General features: G+C 33.6%; 2 protein-coding genes across 2 annotated transcripts; one reads left to right on the top strand and one right to left on the bottom strand.

Moving 5' to 3' along the window:
- Positions 1 to 373: 373 nt before the first annotated feature.
- On the top strand, positions 374 to 15,606 carry LOC139847350 (cellulose synthase-like protein G3). Its single transcript, XM_071837014.1, has 6 exons — positions 374 to 974; positions 12,931 to 13,068; positions 13,705 to 13,830; positions 13,918 to 14,343; positions 14,435 to 14,782; positions 15,013 to 15,606. The coding sequence occupies exons 1-6, from the start codon at positions 408 to 410 to the stop codon at positions 15,553 to 15,555; spliced, it is 2,148 nt and encodes a 715-aa protein (XP_071693115.1). The 5' UTR covers positions 374 to 407; the 3' UTR covers positions 15,556 to 15,606.
- LOC139847351 (small ribosomal subunit protein bS6c-like) lies at positions 13,866 to 16,568 on the bottom strand. Its single transcript, XM_071837015.1, has 2 exons — positions 16,175 to 16,568; positions 13,866 to 15,909 (listed from the first exon to the last, which is right to left on the bottom strand). Exons 1-2 carry the CDS (start codon positions 16,532 to 16,534, stop codon positions 15,670 to 15,672), a joined length of 600 nt encoding a protein of 199 aa, XP_071693116.1. The 5' UTR covers positions 16,535 to 16,568; the 3' UTR covers positions 13,866 to 15,669.
- Between the last annotated feature and the right edge of the window lie 1,601 nt (positions 16,569 to 18,169).

The raw sequence follows: 18,169 nt of genomic DNA, 5'->3' as shown, positions 1-18,169 counted from the left end.
TTTGTGAAAATTGAATATTAGTAAAAAAAAAGTTAGTAAAGTGGGGGTTCCATTTGTATTTTAATAAAAGTTAGGGAGCTAAGTTTGTGAAATTTGAAAAAATATACGTATAAAGTGGGGGTTCCATTTGTATTTCAATAAAAGGTAGGGGGTTAAGTTTGCGAAAAGTAGAAAAAGGAATAGTACTATTCATTTCAACTATACCTTTTAGATATAGGTATACGTATAAAGTGGGGGTTCCATTTGTATTTCAATAAAAGGTAGGGAGTTAAGTTTGCGAAAAATAGAAAAAGGAATAGTACTATTCAGTTCTACTATATAGGTATATAATTTGGGTCACTAGTATCAACAATTAACCTCACCGGAAAAACAAAACACATATTAAAAAAATAAAAATAAATAACACCATGCAAAACCATCCATTTCCGCCACTTCATAGTCGTTCTATCGACCGACGCGCATTGCCTAACCGTATATTCGCAATTATATTCACATGCATCATTGTAACCATGTTATACCACCAAATTACCACACTTTTATTTAGCTCAACCAACATAACAATATCTACACTCATGTTACTAGCAAACATGGTGCTAGCCTTTATGTGGTTCACTCACCAAGGTTTTCGAATGAACCCAATACACCGCACAACGTTCCCTGAAAATTTACCAAAAGACGAGACAAAATATCCTGCCATAGATGTGTTTATATGTACGGCGGATCCTTATAAAGAACCACCAATGATGGTGGTGAATACGGCTTTATCCATCATGGCTTATGATTATCCGACTGATAAACTGTCGGTTTATTTATCGGATGATGGAGGATCAAAATTGACACTTTTTGCGTTTGTGGAAGCTGCTAAGTTTGCGAAACATTGGTTGCCTTATTGTAAGAAATATGGAATCATAGATAGAAGTCCAGAGGCTCATTTTAGCTCTCACCACACTTTCTCTAACACCAATGAAATCAAGGTATAAATTAATTGTACTCCGTATTAACTAGGGTGGGCTACCCTAGTGGTATGCCAAATACTTTGTGTTAAAAGTCCCTTTTTTTTTTTTACCTTTCTTGCAGTCTAAAAAATTAAAAAATTGTCAATTTGGCCTCGCAAGGAGCAAGGTGTCTTGCTCCCTTGCGCCTTGCGACCTTGGTTTCACATGGGAGCAAGGAGCAAGGTGCCTCTTGCTCCCTTGCTTCCACCTGGGAGCAAGAGGCACCTTGCGTCCTTGCTCCCAGTGGAAGCAAGGGAGCAAGATGCACCTTGCGTCCTTGCTTTCACCTGGGAGCAAGGAGCAAGGCACCAAGGACGCAAGGCGCAAGGGAGCAAGGCACCTTGCTCCTTGCGAGGGTAAATTGGCAACAAAAAAAAATTTGGGCTCTCACGCAAGAAATGTCAAAAAAAATGGGCTTTTTGGTGATAATCCCCTAATTTAATGGGTGGGAGGTTTCAGGTTCGAGTTTCTCTTTTAAAAATATCTAGGGTATTTACCCGATTGTGGATTGCTCCATGGAGGTTTTTATTGATCTGTATTTGGCCGGCTCCACCTACCCCTGGGGATGGTTTAAGGATCGGGTCCATGTAATGCGTTTTGGGTTTCCGTCTGAATGCACGTGTGTGCGTGAAAAATAATTGGAAGTGTGGTTTATATCCCCGTTGGTGATTCTAACTATTTGCCTTTTTTTAAAAATGAGTGATATGTACACAACTATTTTTTATATGTACACAACCAAATATGCTTTAAAGTGTTGTACATTGTAACACTCTAAAGCATTGTTGGTTGTATACATATTATCACCTTTTATAAAATACTAGTGTGCGTTTATATTATTACAAAATATTTCTCTATATTTTGTTTGAAAGTTAAAGAATATAATATACTACCTACTTAGTTTAATATAGTTATAGTGTCGGCATTTCTAACTTTTTAATATGCATTTCTTATTATCAACTCTATAATATAAAGATTGTATATTTGTATAATGCACTAACTTCTTTATCCTATTTCCAATTTTTATTGTAATATAGAGAAATAAATATCCTATTTTCAATTTTTATTGAAATATAGAGAAATAAATGAAATATTGTTGACAACCAACAAAAAAAATATTTGTGGTTAAAAATTCTTTAATTGTTAGGCATTTCCCTATTGTTATGCCAAATATGTTCGCCATGGTTCCAATGCCGATTGTACCTTAAGAGGAGTGGGGTCATAGGACCCCACTATCTTGAATTTTTTTATACCGTGTACTCTTCAAATCATATAGGACACCACTAAATTTAATTATAGGATCCCATATATTTTTTTAAATTTATAGTTTTTTTAGAGGTAAACAACACTACAAGAAAAATGGCCATTAGTGACCAATTTTTAGTGACCACTTATTTTTTAGTCACTAATAATTCAATATTAGTTACCATAAAAAAGTGGTCATTAACTATTGGTCACTAAATAATATTAGTGACCAAATAAATACTTGTCACTAAAATTCACATATAGTGACCAAAAAGTGGTCACTTATTTAAAAAAAAATAGATATCATTAGTAACCATTAGTAACCACATAAAATTTACATATAAAGACCAAACAATGGTCACTTATTTGAAAAAATAGGTATAACAAATTATTTTTCTCAGCCTCTACTTAATAAAAATATACTCCGTATGCATAACATATAGTTTGAGTTTTTTTTGCCAAGAAACAATATTATTACATACAGTACTTACTAATTTAACATTTACAGAGATAAAATTTAATATTTAACGGAGTATAAATTTGTTTGACTAATAACTACTCCGTCGTTTATAGCTTATCACTCCCTAACTTTATTATAACTTTATTATAAAATTTTGTTTGACCAACTGCTCGTTTCCTTCCCTTTTAGATTCACCTAAACACTTCATCTTCGTGAATCGATCTCCGAAGACGTACATCGATCTGACGGCATAAATCGCTTATCAACTCCGACGGAATGAATTGCTTATCATCTCCGACGGCATAAATAGCCGGATTCTGGTAATTTCTGATTCGCTTCTTTTCTTTTGCCCTAATATTTTTACAATTAGGGCAAAAGTAAATCTCTGATGTTACATAACAATTGTAATCATAAATAGCTGATCTAGTAGGTATTATGACTCTTTTTCAGCTGTTGAAGCTTTCTCCGCCACTTAATCACCCGGTCGCCTCTTGTGGAAGCTTACTCAACCATTCTCTTGAAATGTCCCGTTCTTATTGATTAAAAACGTTCCATATTAATTGATTTCGTTGCGAGGTTTTGACCTCTATATGAGACATTTTTCAAAGACTGCATTCATTTTTAAAACAAACCATAACCTTTATTTCATAGATAAAGGTTTTAAAAAGCTTTACGTAGATTATCAAATAATGATAATCTAAAATATCCTGTTTACACACGACCATTACATAATGGTTTACAATACAAATATGTTACAACAAAATAAGTTTCTTGAATGCAGTTTTTACACAATATCATACAAGCATGGACTCCAAATCTCGTCCTTATTTAAGTATGCGACAGCGGAAGCTCTTAATAATCACCTGAGAAAAAACATGCTTAAAACGTCAACAAAAATGTTGGTGAGTTATAGGTTTAACCTATATATATCAAATCATAATAATAGACCATAAGATTTCATATTTCAATACACATCCCATACATAGAGATAAAAAACATTCATATGGTGAACACCTGGTAACCGACATTAACAAGATGCATATATAAGAATATCCCCATCATTCCGGGACACCCTTCGGATATGATATAAATTTCGAAGTACTAAAGCATCCGGTACTTTGGATGGGGTTTGTTAGGCCCAATAGATCTATCTTTAGGATTCGCGTCAATTAGGGTGTCTGTTCCCTAATTCTTAGATTACCAGACTTAATAAAAAGGGGCATATTCGATTTCGATAATTCAACCATAGAATGTAGTTTCACGTACTTGTGTCTATTTTGTAAATCATTTATAAAACCTGCATGTATTCTCATCCCAAAAATATTAGATTTTAAAAGTGGGACTATAACTCACTTTCACAGATTTTTACTTCGTCGGGAAGTAAGACTTGGCCACTGGTTGATTCACGAACCTATAACAATATATACATATATATCAAAGTATGTTCAAAATATATTTACAACACTTTTAATATATTTTGATGTTTTAAGTTTATTAAGTCAGTTGTCCTCGTTAGTAACCTACAACTAGTTGTCCACAGTTAGATGTACAGAAATAAATCAATAAATATTATCTTGAATCAATCCACGACCCAGTGTATACGTATCTCAGTATTGATCACAACTCAAACTATATATATTTTGGAATCAACCTCAACCCTGTATAGCTAACTCCAACATTCACATATAGAGTGTCTATGGTTGTTCCGAAATATATATAGATGTGTCGACATGATAGGTCGAAACATTGTATACGTGTCTATGGTATCTCAAGATTACATAATATACAATACAAGTTGATTAAGTTATGGTTGGAATAGATTTGTTACCAATTTTCACGTAGCTAAAATGAGAAAAATTATCCAATCTTGTTTTACCCATAACTTCTTCATTTTAAATCCGTTTTGAGTGAATCAAATTGCTATGGTTTCATATTGAACTCTATTTTATGAATCTAAACAGAAAAAGTATAGGTTTATAGTCGGTAAAATAAGTTACAAGTCGTTTTTGTAAAGGTAGTCATTTCAGTCGAAAGAACGACGTCTAGATGACCATTTTAGAAAACATACTTCCACTTTGAGTTTAACCATAATTTTTGGATATAGTTTCATGTTCATAATAAAAATCATTTTCTCAGAATAACAACTTTTAAATCAAAGTTTATCATAGTTTTTAATTAACTAACCCAAAACAGCCCGCGGTGTTACTACGACAGCGTAAATCCGGTTTTACGGTGTTTTTCGTGTTTCCAGGTTTTAAATCATTAAGTTAGCATATCATATAGATATAGAACATGTGTTTAGTTGATTTTAAAAGTCAATTTAGAAGGATTAACTTTTGTTTGCGAACAAGTTTAGAATTAACTAAACTATGTTCTAGTGATTACAAGTTTAAACCTTCGAATAAGATAGCTTTATATGTATGAATCGAATGATGTTATGAACATCATTACTACCTTAATTTCCTTGGATAAACCTACTGGAAAAGAGAAAAATGGATCTAGCTTCAATGGATCCTTGGATGGCTCGAAGTTCTTGAAGCAGAATCATGACACGAAAACAAGTTCAAGTAAGATCATCACTTGAAATAAGATTGTTATAGTTATAGAAATTGAACCAAAGTTTGAATATGATTATTACCTTGTATTAGAATGATAACCTACTGTAAGAAACAAAGATTTCTTGAGGTTGGATGATCACCTTACAAGATTGGAAGTGAGCTAGCAAACTTGAAAATATTCTTGATTTTATGTAACTAGAACTTGTAAAATATATGAAGAACACTTAGAACATGAAGATAGAACTTGAGAGAGATCAATTAGATGAAGAAAATTGAAGAATGAAAGTGTTTGTAGGTGTTTTTGGTCGTTGGTGTATGGATTAGATATAAAGGATATGTAATTTTGTTTTCATGTAAATAAGTCATGAATGATTACTCATATTTTTGTAATTTTATGAGATATTTCATGCTAGTTGCCAAATGATGGTTCCCACATGTGTTAGGTGACTCACATGGGCTGCTAAGAGCTGATCATTGGAGTGTATATACCAATAGTACATACATCTAAAAGCTGTGTATTGTACGAGTACGAATACGGGTGCATACGAGTAGAATTGTTGATAAAACTGAACGAGGATGTAATTGTAAGCATTTTTATTAAGTAGAAGTATTTTGATAAGTGTCTTGATGTCTTTCAAAAGTGTATGAATGCATATTAAAACACTACATGTATATACATTTTAACTGAGTCGTTAAGTCATCGTTAGTCGTTACATGTAAATGTTGTTTTGAAACCTTTAGGTTAATGATCTTGTTGAATGTTGTTAACCCATTGTTTATTATAACAAATGAGATGTTAAATTGTTATATTATCATGATATTATGATATATAATATATCTCAGTATGATGTATATACAGTTAAATGTCGTTACAACGATAATCGTTACATATATGTCTCGTTTCGAAATCATTAAATTAGTAGTCTTGTTTTTACATATGTAGTTCATTGTTAATATACTTATTGATATATTTACTTATCATAGTATCATGTTAACTATATATATATCCATATATATGTCATCATATAGTTTTTACAAGTTTTAACGTTCGTGAATCACCGGTCAACTTGGGTGGTCAATTGTCTATATGAAACATATTTCAATTAATCAAGTCTTAACAAGTTTGATTGCTTAACATGTTGGAAACATTTAATCATGTAAATATCAATCTCAATTAATATATATAAACATGGAAAAGTTCGGGTCACTACATCTCTGTTGAAGCTGGTATATTCTATGGTGTCTCTGTATCAATTTCGTTTATATATGTATATATATAATAAGTTATTATCATTTTTTAGCTGTTCTTCTTCATTAGCGTTTTTGTAGTTTGTATTAATTTATCTGATTGTTTGACTACTTGATATATTGTCTATTAATTTTGTAGTTTGTATTAGTTTATCTGATTGTTTGACTACTTGATACATTTTCAATTAATTTCTACTTTAATCACTAAATAAATACTTGTGTTTAATTGTTTGCATAGGGATTTTTCCAGGAAATTTTGTTTTAACTGATAGTATGGACAAGTCTTGGATGAATATAGTTCATAGGACAAAGGATCCACGATTTGAATCTGGTGTCAATGAATTTCTTAATTTTGCATATCGTGGAAAGAGTAAGTCATCTAAAATTCCATGCCCTTGCAAAATTTGCAATAATTTCCGCCATCATAATAGGAGTAGTGTTTTTTCGCATTTAATGCAAAAAGGGATTACTCATGGTTATGATACATGGGTGTATCATGGTGAGTCTTGTGATGTATCTGATGATAGCGATAATGATATACCATTTGAGGAAGGTGATAGGGCTACTGATGATAGCGATAACGACCTTGATGAAATGTTAGAAAACATAGGTAACGGTATGTGGGGAAATAACTGGAAGAATAGTGATGGATCTTCATCCTCTGATGAAAAAGATTTAGAAAATCTTCGTAAGTTATTTGATGAGTCACGTCAAGAACTCTATAGAGGTTGTAAAAATTATTCAAAATTTTCCTTCATTGTTGCTATTTTACATTTAAAGACAATGAGTGGTTGGTCTATCAAATCCTTTGATGCCTTGCTTGATATCTTTAGAAAAGTTTTGCCAACTCCATCATTAATTCCAAAGAATTTCTACGAAGCAAAAAAATATAGACGTGAGTTGGGATTTCATGGAGAAAAAATACATGCATGTGTTAATGATTGCATTTTATATCGAAATGAGTATAAATATCATACTGTATGTCCCAATTCTGAGTGTAAAGAGCCTCGTTATAGTGGAAGTGATTCAAAGGTACCACGAAAAGTGCTCCGATACTTTCCACTTAAACCGAGGCTTCAAAGGTTGTTCATAGATAAAGAACTTGCTTGTGACATGAGGTGGCATAAAGAGAAGAGAGTGAATGATAATAACATAGCTAGACATCCTGCAGATAGTGAGGCGTGGAAACACCTTGATAGAGTATATCCTTTATTTGCAGAAGATCCACGCAATATACGTCTAGGGTTGGCGACCGATGGATTCAGTCTATTTGGCAACCTAAGTAATTCATATAGTATATGGCCTGTTTTTCTTGTCGTTTATAACCTGCCTCCATGGAAATGTATGAAAGAACCCTACATGTTAATGTCTATGTTGATTCCAGGTCCCAAATCACCTGGAATTAATATAGATGTTTACCTGCAACCTTTGATTGATGAACTAAATGAATTTTGGGTTGGTGTCAATGCGTATGATGCATATAGAATGGAGAAGTTTTCATTACGTGCAGTCCTTTTGTGGACTATCAATGACTTTCCGGCATATGGTATGCTCTCTGGTTGGAGTGTTAAGAGCTACAAAGCCTGCCCAATATGCATGAATGAGACCTCATCTCAATACTTGACTCATAGTAGAAAAGTAGTGTACATGGGTCATCGAAAGTTTTTGATATGCACACACCATTGGCGGAAGGATAAAAAGAATTTTAATGGGGAGGTGGATTTTGGTGAGCCAGTCATACCTAAGTCAGGTCATGAAGTTCTGAATGATATTGATGGGGCGATGGATTTTAGTGAGCCTTATCGCTTTGATAAGACGAGAAAACGTAAATATAGTGATGACACACGGGGATGGAAAAAGAAAAGCATATTTTTCAAGCTTCCATATTGGCCTGACCTAAAATTGAGACACAACATAGACATAATGCATGTTGTTAAGAATGTGACAGAAAGTTTGACTGCTACATTATTCAACATTAAGGGTAAGACCAAAGACACATCTAAATCACGCGAGGATTTGAAGGACCATAGGCTTAAAAAGAGTTTACATTTACAACCACACGGTAATTCATTCATAATGCCAATGGCTTGCTACCACTTCACGAAAAATGAGAAACACAGAGTTATAAATCTGTTAAAGTCAATCAAGTTTCCGGATGGATTTGCTTCAAATATATCAAGATGCATTAAAAAGGAAGAATTCCAATTATCACGAATGAAAAGCCACGACTTTTATGTTTTCATCCAACGAGTGTTGCCGTTATCAATTAGGGGTTGCTTGACAAAAGAAGTTCGAGTCGTGTTGTATGAACTAAGCGAGTTTATCCAGAAGTTATGTGCACGAAATGTGTATTTAGATGTTCTTGAGAAACAAGAAGCAGAAATTGTGGTCATATTATGTAAGTTAGAGCGATTGTTACCCCAATCTTTCTTCGACATTATGATTCACCTATTGATTCATTTACCATATGAAGCAAAGTTGGCAGGCCCGTCTCAATATCGTTGGATGTTCCCTTTTGAGAGGTACTTTTAGTTTTTGGTTTTTAAATTTTGAAACACATCTTAACTGTTTCTAATTACTTATCCTTTCTTTCAGGAAAATAGGTGTTCTAAAGGGATATGTTAAGAACAATGCTCGCCCAGAAGGATGCATTGCTGAGAGATACTTAGATAATGAATGTCTAACATTCTGCTCTATGTATTTAAATGATGTTGAGAGTGCATTCAACATGACTGAACGCAACAACGAAAGGATCGATATTCAAGGTCAAATTTCTGTTTTCTCATGCAAAGGGCGTCCACTAGGTAGTCGTAAAATATGTGCTATGAGTGCAAATGAGCTTAAGAAGATCCACACTTACATTCTTAATAATTGCCATGAAATGGAAAAACTGATAAAGTACGTACATTCTTTCATATAATATTATTTACTAAATTACATTATTTATATTTTATATATGATATATATTTGAAAAACTGAGGATTTTCAGGTTTGAACGACAACTTACTTTTATATCAAACTATGAATGCTCATTCTTTTTTACTAGCAAGATCTCGTATGTTGTTTATAGAAGATTCATGACTAGATATAATGAATTCAGACTACAATTATATGTATGTTTTTGCAGAAGGTGAGTGCCAAAAACAAGAAAAACAGAGCATTTAATAAAGTTCCACCGGCTATTGGCACGGTTTCAATTGCAAGGATAGTTGATATGGTGAGTAGCTTTTGTAAACCGTATAAATTGCATTTTTCATTATTTTGTCCTCTTTTAAGATGTTCATATGAAACAGAAAAGGAGAGAAGGACATGAAGTTTCAGCAATTGATAGATACAAAATTGCTCACTTTTCAAAAAAGAAACAAAAGATGATAAATGAAGAGGCAGAAAACACTTTGGTAATTTTTACTAGAGCATAATTAGAACTAAGTTTGTATTTTAATTAATTAATTTGTTATAATAACAGGCTGATATGCTATGCAGAAACAATTGCATATTGAGGAAGCTAATTCTTCATGTACTGCAGCAGAGATATGCTTGAAAAATCTAAAACGTATTCCTGGATACATAAAAGGGCGTTCAACTTCTACAAAACAGGTTTTGGCTATAGAGAATTTAAGAATGGAGGTAGAGTCTGAAAAGAAAAGATCAACAGCTTTGGAGGAACGGTCAACAGCTTTAGAGGGATTAGTTTGGGGGTTTCAACAAGAGCAATCTCAATTTCTCGAGGAGCAAAAGTACATGAAGGAGGAAATGAAATTTATGAGAGAGGAGTTAGTCCGGTTAACTAAATTGCAACCTCAAGATACTGTAAGTTCAAATAAATCTTAAAAATTTGCATTTTTACTTTGAATTATGTGTAGAAATGGCTTGTATGGCGTAATTATTTAGAGCTTAGGAAGCTTGGCTTACACTAGTTCTTGAAATTCACCTTATAGTGGGTGTAGTGAAAATTTTGTTTAAAGAACATCAGGTATGCTTTATGCTTTATAAGGGCATTGACCATTAGGTACCAAAACCCCATCATATAATTCCAGGTGCTTATCATATAACATCAGATTGCATAATCATTGAAGCTCAATTCAAGGTGTTGTTGGTGCTTAATAGTAAATATTAGTCATAGTCAATATGATTGCATAGTCTACTTCTTGATTGTATTATTTTTGATGTATGCTGTGTAGTTTTATGATGAATCAAACCCCTGTTTCTATCAGCTTTTTAATATTGTCTGCAGGGTACTAAACATCAGTGGGAGAAGCGTAGTAAAAGCTTGGCCAAGAAGAGATCTAGTGCAGCGTAGTCTTATATCTTTCTTCTTTATTATTGTCGATGGTTTTGTGATTTTGTAATTGAAGTTGAAAAACTATTCGATGAGGGATTAGCAAGTACATGCTTGGTTCTACAACTAGTTGTATTAGTTGATAAACTTGGTTATATGAATACTTATTAGTTTGGGCTTTTATGTTTAAATGATTTGTTATATATATTTGTTACCAGGCTGTAGAAAATGATGAATCAAATAGTGATGAGTGACCATTATTTATAAGTATATTTGATCACAAATAGTGATATGAGTGACCATTATTTAGTCAAGTGATTAAAATCAGGGACCATGTTTTAGTCACAAATGGTCAAAAATGAGTGACCATTTTTTGGTCACAAACGTTCAACGTGAGTGACCACTTTTTGGTCACAAACGGTCAATATGAATGACCACTTTTTAGTCATAAAGATCAAAATTAGCGACCACTTTTTAGTCACAAACGTTCAATGTGTGTGACCAATTTTTGGTCATAAATGTTCAATGTGAGTGACCATTTTTTGGTCACAAACCGTCAATATGAGTGACCACTTTTTGGTCACAAACGGCCGAGGTGAGTGACCATATTTTAGTCACTAATAATAGTGACCATAAAAAGTGACCATGATATATTAGTCACTATAGTGACCAATTTGAGATTTTGGTCTCTAATTAAATTTTGTGACGGACCTATAGTGACGAAGAGTGACCAAATAATTTTGGTCACTAAATTAACTTAGCGACCATTTTTGTATGATTAGTGACCAAAAAGCCCTCGTCACTAAAACCCATTTTTCTTGTAGTGCAACCACTAAAGTATCCTTCAACTATAATTAGCGTTGAATTTTTTTTTTTCGGAACCCCATTGAATTTTCATCCTAGATTCGCCACTGCATGGTTCACCATAGCTCATCATGGCAATGGTGTCATAATCACCAGCTCACTATGGCATACACCATGGGGGTCAAGGGACAAATTCGCCCGTCTTTTCTCAGCAAAGACATTAAATCTCGAGGTTTTCCCGCTCCGTGTCGGCGTTTCTTAGAATGTTTATATCCATTTCTCTTCGGTATTTCTCGTCGGCCTTTCTCCCGATTTTTCTCAACATATCTCGTCGGCCTTTCTTTTGGTGTTTCTCGTCGATGTTTTTTCTCGGTGTTTTCTTTTGGCATGTCTCATTGGCGTATCTTCCAACATTTCTCGTAGGTGTTTCTTGCGTTGACGGCTTTAAAACACTAAAATTTATTTATTTTTCTTTACTTATTTTATTGATTTAAAAAAATTGTTAACTCATTAATTTTAACTCAAGACACTGAACAAAGTGAAGTGCTATGTACACAACCACTTTTTACACATACACAACCAAACACGCTTTACAGTGTTGTACTGTAAAGCATATTTGGTTGTGTATGTGTAAAAAGTGGTTGTGTACATGTCATCCCCTAAACAAAACATCAACACTTAATTCTTCATTCTCACTTTCAATGCTTTTCAAGAACACTAAATAAAACACCAAAAATCCCTGTCATTAATCTTCGTTATATAAGGGTTATAACTTATAAGTAATAAACTCGCAAATAGAATTTGCTAGTTGTATAGCGTGTTAGAGCATGAGGAGTCGTGCTGATTCGGTGTCCTCTCAAAGTCTGTGGAGACTTTAAGAAAGAGACTTTAAGAGAAAAGTGAAGTAGTTGTTCGGTGTCTTATTTAGGTGTCTAATATTATTTTTAATTCATATTTAATGCATTTATAATACTTTCATTATTATTTAATTTATTATTATTTTAAATAACAACAATATATTTAATTTAGTGTCACTCGACTTTGTGATCCCAACTCCGAGTTCGACATATCGACATCGTTCGACACCGACCCACGACTCAGTACTCTTATTGTTAGCAAAATTATACATAACACAACTAAAAAAATAATCTAATCTTTACATGACATAAAACTAATTTCATGTTTCATATTAGACAGTTTTTGTTTCTTGCATTTTAATGTATTTTGGTTAGATGGTTAGATTCTTTTTTATGTATGGTTTCATCGAGCTTACTTCCCTGTTTACGTATTCTTTTTTATTAAGGGTTATGTGATTCACTCAATTCAAATTATGAACTTTTGCAGTCACTGTACGAAAATATGAAACTTAATATTGAAGAAGCCGTAACCAGTGGAAATGTCTATCCTGATGAGAAATGGGCCACCCTTTTTGGGCTTTGGGATGCAAAATTTACTCGCTCTGATCACCCAACACTTATCCAGGTTTTTTTCTTCTTATTTTGTTTATTATTTATATTTATTTTATAATTATATATTTGTTTCAAAAAAAAATTATATATGTTTCTCTCTTTTTTTTTCTTTCACTTGTCTGTGTTTGAGAACTAAATAGGATAATGTTCAATCGTCATTCAACGCATTTGTTTGTAAACTTTGAATTATAAATGACGTTGAAGGACAAGGAAATGTCTATTGTATAATTCAGAGTTGTAATACTCGTTTAATTATGAGTGAACACTTCTATTTTATCTCAATAACACTTATTAAATAACAATATTCTTTTATTTGTTCATATAAAAAAGTTAATACGTTAATTTACATTATTTAAAGCGTTTATTTGAATGATTAATATGTTCTTGTCATTTAAACTAAATATAATCAAAACTTTTATATCATTAAAATTTTAACTATTCAACTCTTAAATCATTCTGTTTTATAAATAGTTAAGTCTCTAAAGACTCAGGAACGATATATAAGTGCAAAGTTTTTATGATACATTTCAATAAACAGAAATAGCATATATTTTGCAAAATTTAGATCTTTACAAGTTAGAAAGTAACTAACTAAATCGTGTTATGGTAGTCGTATGTAGTTACTGAATTAACGTGGTTCCTGTTGCAGGTTTTGTTAGATAGTGCTGTAGACGATGATGCACTCGGTCATGCTATGCCAAACCTTATTTACGTCTCACGAGAGAAATGCAAGACGATACCTCACAACTTTAAGGGTGGTGCTCTTAACGTTCTGGTAGCTACAGTACTTAACTGTCATCTCTTGCCATTCGAGTTACATTAGTATAACGTACTTTTGTTACCTTGGTTTTGTTTCTTTCAGCTTCGCGTATCTGAAACCATGACAAATGCTCCAATAATCCTAACCGTAGATTGCGATATGTACTCAAATGACCCAAAAACACCGATGCAAGCACTCTGCTATTTCATGGATCCTTCAAAAGAATCCGAAAACATAGCTTACATTCAACATCCTCAAATATTTCATGGGATTGACCGAGACGATATATATGGTGCCGAGTTTAAGTTTGTTTTCCAAATTAACATGACTGGGTTTGATGGTTTGGTGGGCCCTTCTCATGTCGGCACCGGATGCTTTTTCAGAAGACGAGCCTTCTATGGAGATCCATCTTCGTCACATAATTATGAACAACGTCGAACCCAATCAATCCAGTGTAACGAAGTGTTGGGCCGGGCTTATGAAGTAGCTAGCTGTACTTTTGAGGCCCAAACAAAATGGGGCTCTGAGGTATGCGACCTTATGTGTACGAAAACTGTACCGTAAGTTGTTATGCTTATAAGCTTATTGTAAACTAGCTAACTTGGGTTTATATGTGTAGGTCGGAGTTCGCTATGGGTCATTATTGGAGGACTTTTACACGGGATATCGACTTCAATGCCAAGGATGGAGGTCGGTTTTTGTATTACCACAGAGGCCCGCGTTCTTAGGAAACGCACCCATGAACCTAGATGACTTGCTCAATCAAATACAAAGATGGTCTATGGGCCTTTTAGATATGGCCTTTGCAAAGCACAACCCATTAACCCAAGGCTTTATGTCGTTACCATTTATGCATAGCCTATGTTACATCCATTACTCCTTGTGGCCCATTTGGTGCATCCCAGTAGCCATTTACTCTATTTTGCCCCAATTAGCCCTTATCCACTCTTTTCCAATTTTTCCCAAGGTACCTTTTAATATACTTTATCATTTGAATATATAATCTAACGTCGTGTCATACATATAAGCCCATGACTCCTTTAGTACCCCAAAACTAATTGGTAGTAGAGGAACGTTCCCTATACTTATAAGCATATATTTGTTTCTTCTCATATCCGATGTAAGACTTTAGTTCGCACCACAACAAATTGATTGTAATGTCAATTCACATATATGAATGTTTAATGCATTTTACAGGTTTCAGATCCATGGTTTATGTTATACGCTATTTCGTTCATTGGAGCATATGGTCAAGAATTTCTCGAGTTCAAACTAGCGGGTGGAACAACCCGAGGGTGGTTCAACGAGCAACGAGCATGGATTATTCGGTGTCTATCGAGCTATTTGTTAGGGATGGTCGAGTTTACACTCACAAAGCTACACATATATTCTACCAGATTCACTATAACAAGCAAAGTAGTCGATGAAGAAGCAAATAAAAGATATGATCAAGGAATGATGGAATTTGGAGTCGAATCACCTTTCTTTTATCCTATATCGGTAGCCGCTTTGATCAATCTAGTTGCCTTTGTTAATGGGATCGTGCATATTCTCGAGTATGGAAGATTAGAAGAGTTTTTTGTGCAACTCTTTTTGTCGGGTTTCGGGGTAGTAAACGGTTGGCCTATTTACGAAGCCATGTTCATTAGAAGCGATCATGGAAAAATGCCTCTAAAGATAACGTTAGTATCAATAGTCATTACCTCAATGCTCTATCTAGCTCCATCTTTGTTCTTTTAGAACATCTAAAGTGTCGTGTACTATATTTAATAAGACGTACGAAAATGTATCAACCCGAACAACTAATCTCTTCCTAAATAGGATATCTTATTTTACATAATGTCATTAACACTACTAATACTTTCTTTTTCGTATTTTAAAGGTGGATGATCTGATCACATCGTCATCCATCTTCAACGTTGTCTCGAGTACGTTAAGTGATTCAGGTTTTGTAAAATACGTAAACAAAAGATAGATACCGTCTAAGTAAGTGTTGGTCTCACCGGCTTTGTTTTTCTTCTTGATACTATACGCTAGCGGAATCACTCCCCTGTTAAACACCTCTACATACATCCCCCCACCAGCAACAAGCACCTGTAACAACCATAAACACATCACAATAATATAAATATAAATTGTCGTTAATAACACGGTAGACGGGTAGACAAAGTAACATTTGATTATAAATTGCAATAGCTTCATTATTTGAAAATCAAAACAGTGTCCTTATTTTAAGACTAATTAGACCTGTAGAGGAGTTCACAGTTTTAATTCAGCTTGCAAAATTCATGAATTGCAATAAATAAAATCCAAATAATTGTCACTAATTGGATTCGATGTCCATTGAATTCATGTATACCTCTTCGTATTTCTGGGTTAGATTGAGGCGTTCATCTTCTGACATATCGGGTCTTAAAACAACCATGGTTTCATACTGTCTTAAACCGGGTGGGCATTCGGGTTCTTGTTTTTCTTCAGTGGCAGCCATGGATGATGATGTGTTGTCGTCGTTAGGTTCATCTTCACTTCCTAATCCACCTTCGAAAAATGTACCCGAGAAATCAAGGGTTTGGGCCTTGATCGAAAACCCATGAAAATGGTTAGTTTTGATTCGATGATTGTGGATTAAAGGTGTGAGCTTGTTTTTGTTGCAGAAAGGGCTTAGGGTTTTGACTAGCGGGCGTGATGGGAGCAAAGATGAACAAACGGCCATCATCATACTTTGATTAACAGGGAGTTAAATCGTAAAGGTGAATATATCGTTTGTTAGCTTATTGTCATTTTAATTTTAATTAATCTCATAGGTACTCCGAAGCAAAGTTTCAAAAAATTTTATTCAGTATAAATCGGTCGAAATTTTAAAATGAGTAATTTGTTATAATAATAATAATAATATAGATATGGATAGTCAATTTTGGTGTATACATATAGTCAATTTTGGTACACAAAGTATGTATTTTTATATTGAGATTTTAGGCTATAAATACTCATGAATGCAAGCATTAAACTTGCACCATTTCACACACTTACAAAGTGTTTCTTTCTTTCTCCATTATCATCTTTGTTCTTACACTTCATTATTAGTATTCTTAATCAAGAATCAAATCACTAAAGGTAGTTATAAGCCTACTGAATTATAACATCAAGAATCAAACCACTAAAGGTAGTTATAAGCCTACTGAATTATAACACGTTATCAGCACGATAATCTTAATACTAAATATGGTTGGCTCTGCCATCAAAATGATATATGGTCGGTTATACCACCAAAATGATATATGGTCGGTTATACCACCAAAATGATATATGGTCGGTTATACCACCAGAATGATATAGGTCGGTTATACCACCTGAAAAAATATATGGTCGACACTGTCGCCAAATTTTCATTTATGTTTACTAATATTTATATTTTTGTTATATAACATTTATTTATGATTGCTTACACATGGTCGACACTGTCACCTACTTATCATTTATGTTATATTAAATTTATGTTTAATGTTTATATACTTATGAATATAAATTGACTCTAATTTATCATGATGTTTGTTTTAATTTTTGATAATAGAAAATGTCGAATCTGGAAAAGCTTAAATTTACTCCTTTAGAATCAACTGGAAACAACTACATGCCATGGGTTATAAAAGTAAAAATGCATCTTAAATCAATGGGCATTCTTGAAACCATAAATGAAAACAACACTTGTTCTGAAAAAGAACAAGCTACGGCATGTTGCTTTATTCATCAACATATTGATGAATGCTTACAAAATAATTATGTGACTGTAGAAGATCCCCATGTTTTATGGGAAGGTCTCAAAAGCAGATTCAATAATCAAAGAGAAATTTTACTTCCAGCTGCAATGGAACAATGGAGAACATTAAGGTTCCAAGACTTTAAGAAAGTAAATGAATACAGCTCAGCTCTGTATAATACATGTTCACAACTTAAATTCTGTGGACATGAAATTAGTGATGCAGACATGATGGAGAAAACTTTCTCCACAATGAATGCTGCAAACATCACAGTGCAAAGAAATTTGAGAATGCTAAAGTTCAAAACATATCCTGAACTTAATTCATATCTCTTAGTTGCAGAGCAAAATGATGAGCTATTAATGAAAAATCAGCAATCCCGTCCTACTGGTACACTTGCAATCCCTGAAGCAAATACTGCAAATAATTATAAACAGGGACAAGGACGCGGGCAAGGTCGTGGTTATAATAACCATCACCATCATCATGCCAAAAGCCATAACTATGGTAGAAACCATCCTTATGGTAATGGTAATGGGCGTGGACGTGGTCGTGGTCGTGGCCGTGGTGGTCAAAGAAATAGTAATCCACGAAAA

The sequence above is a fragment of the Rutidosis leptorrhynchoides genome, chromosome 5 (assembly GCF_046630445.1).
Source record: "Rutidosis leptorrhynchoides isolate AG116_Rl617_1_P2 chromosome 5, CSIRO_AGI_Rlap_v1, whole genome shotgun sequence".
Classification (NCBI taxonomy): Eukaryota; Viridiplantae; Streptophyta; class Magnoliopsida; order Asterales; family Asteraceae; genus Rutidosis; species Rutidosis leptorrhynchoides.
This window is presented reverse-complemented; position numbering and strand designations above follow the sequence as displayed.

Excerpts from the sequence above, each read along its gene's own strand:
- LOC139847350 (XM_071837014.1), top strand. The coding sequence starts at position 408 with ATGCAAAACCATCCATTTCCGCCACTTCATAGTCGTTCTATCGACCGA. Across the intron at positions 14,344-14,434 it reads AAACAAAATGGGGCTCTGAG|GTCGGAGTTCGCTATGGGTC; the intron begins GTATGCGACCTT and ends TTATATGTGTAG. Across the intron at positions 14,783-15,012 it reads CTTTTCCAATTTTTCCCAAG|GTTTCAGATCCATGGTTTAT; the intron begins GTACCTTTTAAT and ends TGCATTTTACAG.
- LOC139847351 (XM_071837015.1), bottom strand. The coding sequence starts at position 16,534 with ATGATGATGGCCGTTTGTTCATCTTTGCTCCCATCACGCCCGCTAGTC. Across the intron at positions 15,910-16,174 it reads TAACCCAGAAATACGAAGAG|GTGCTTGTTGCTGGTGGGGG; the intron begins GTATACATGAAT and ends TGGTTGTTACAG.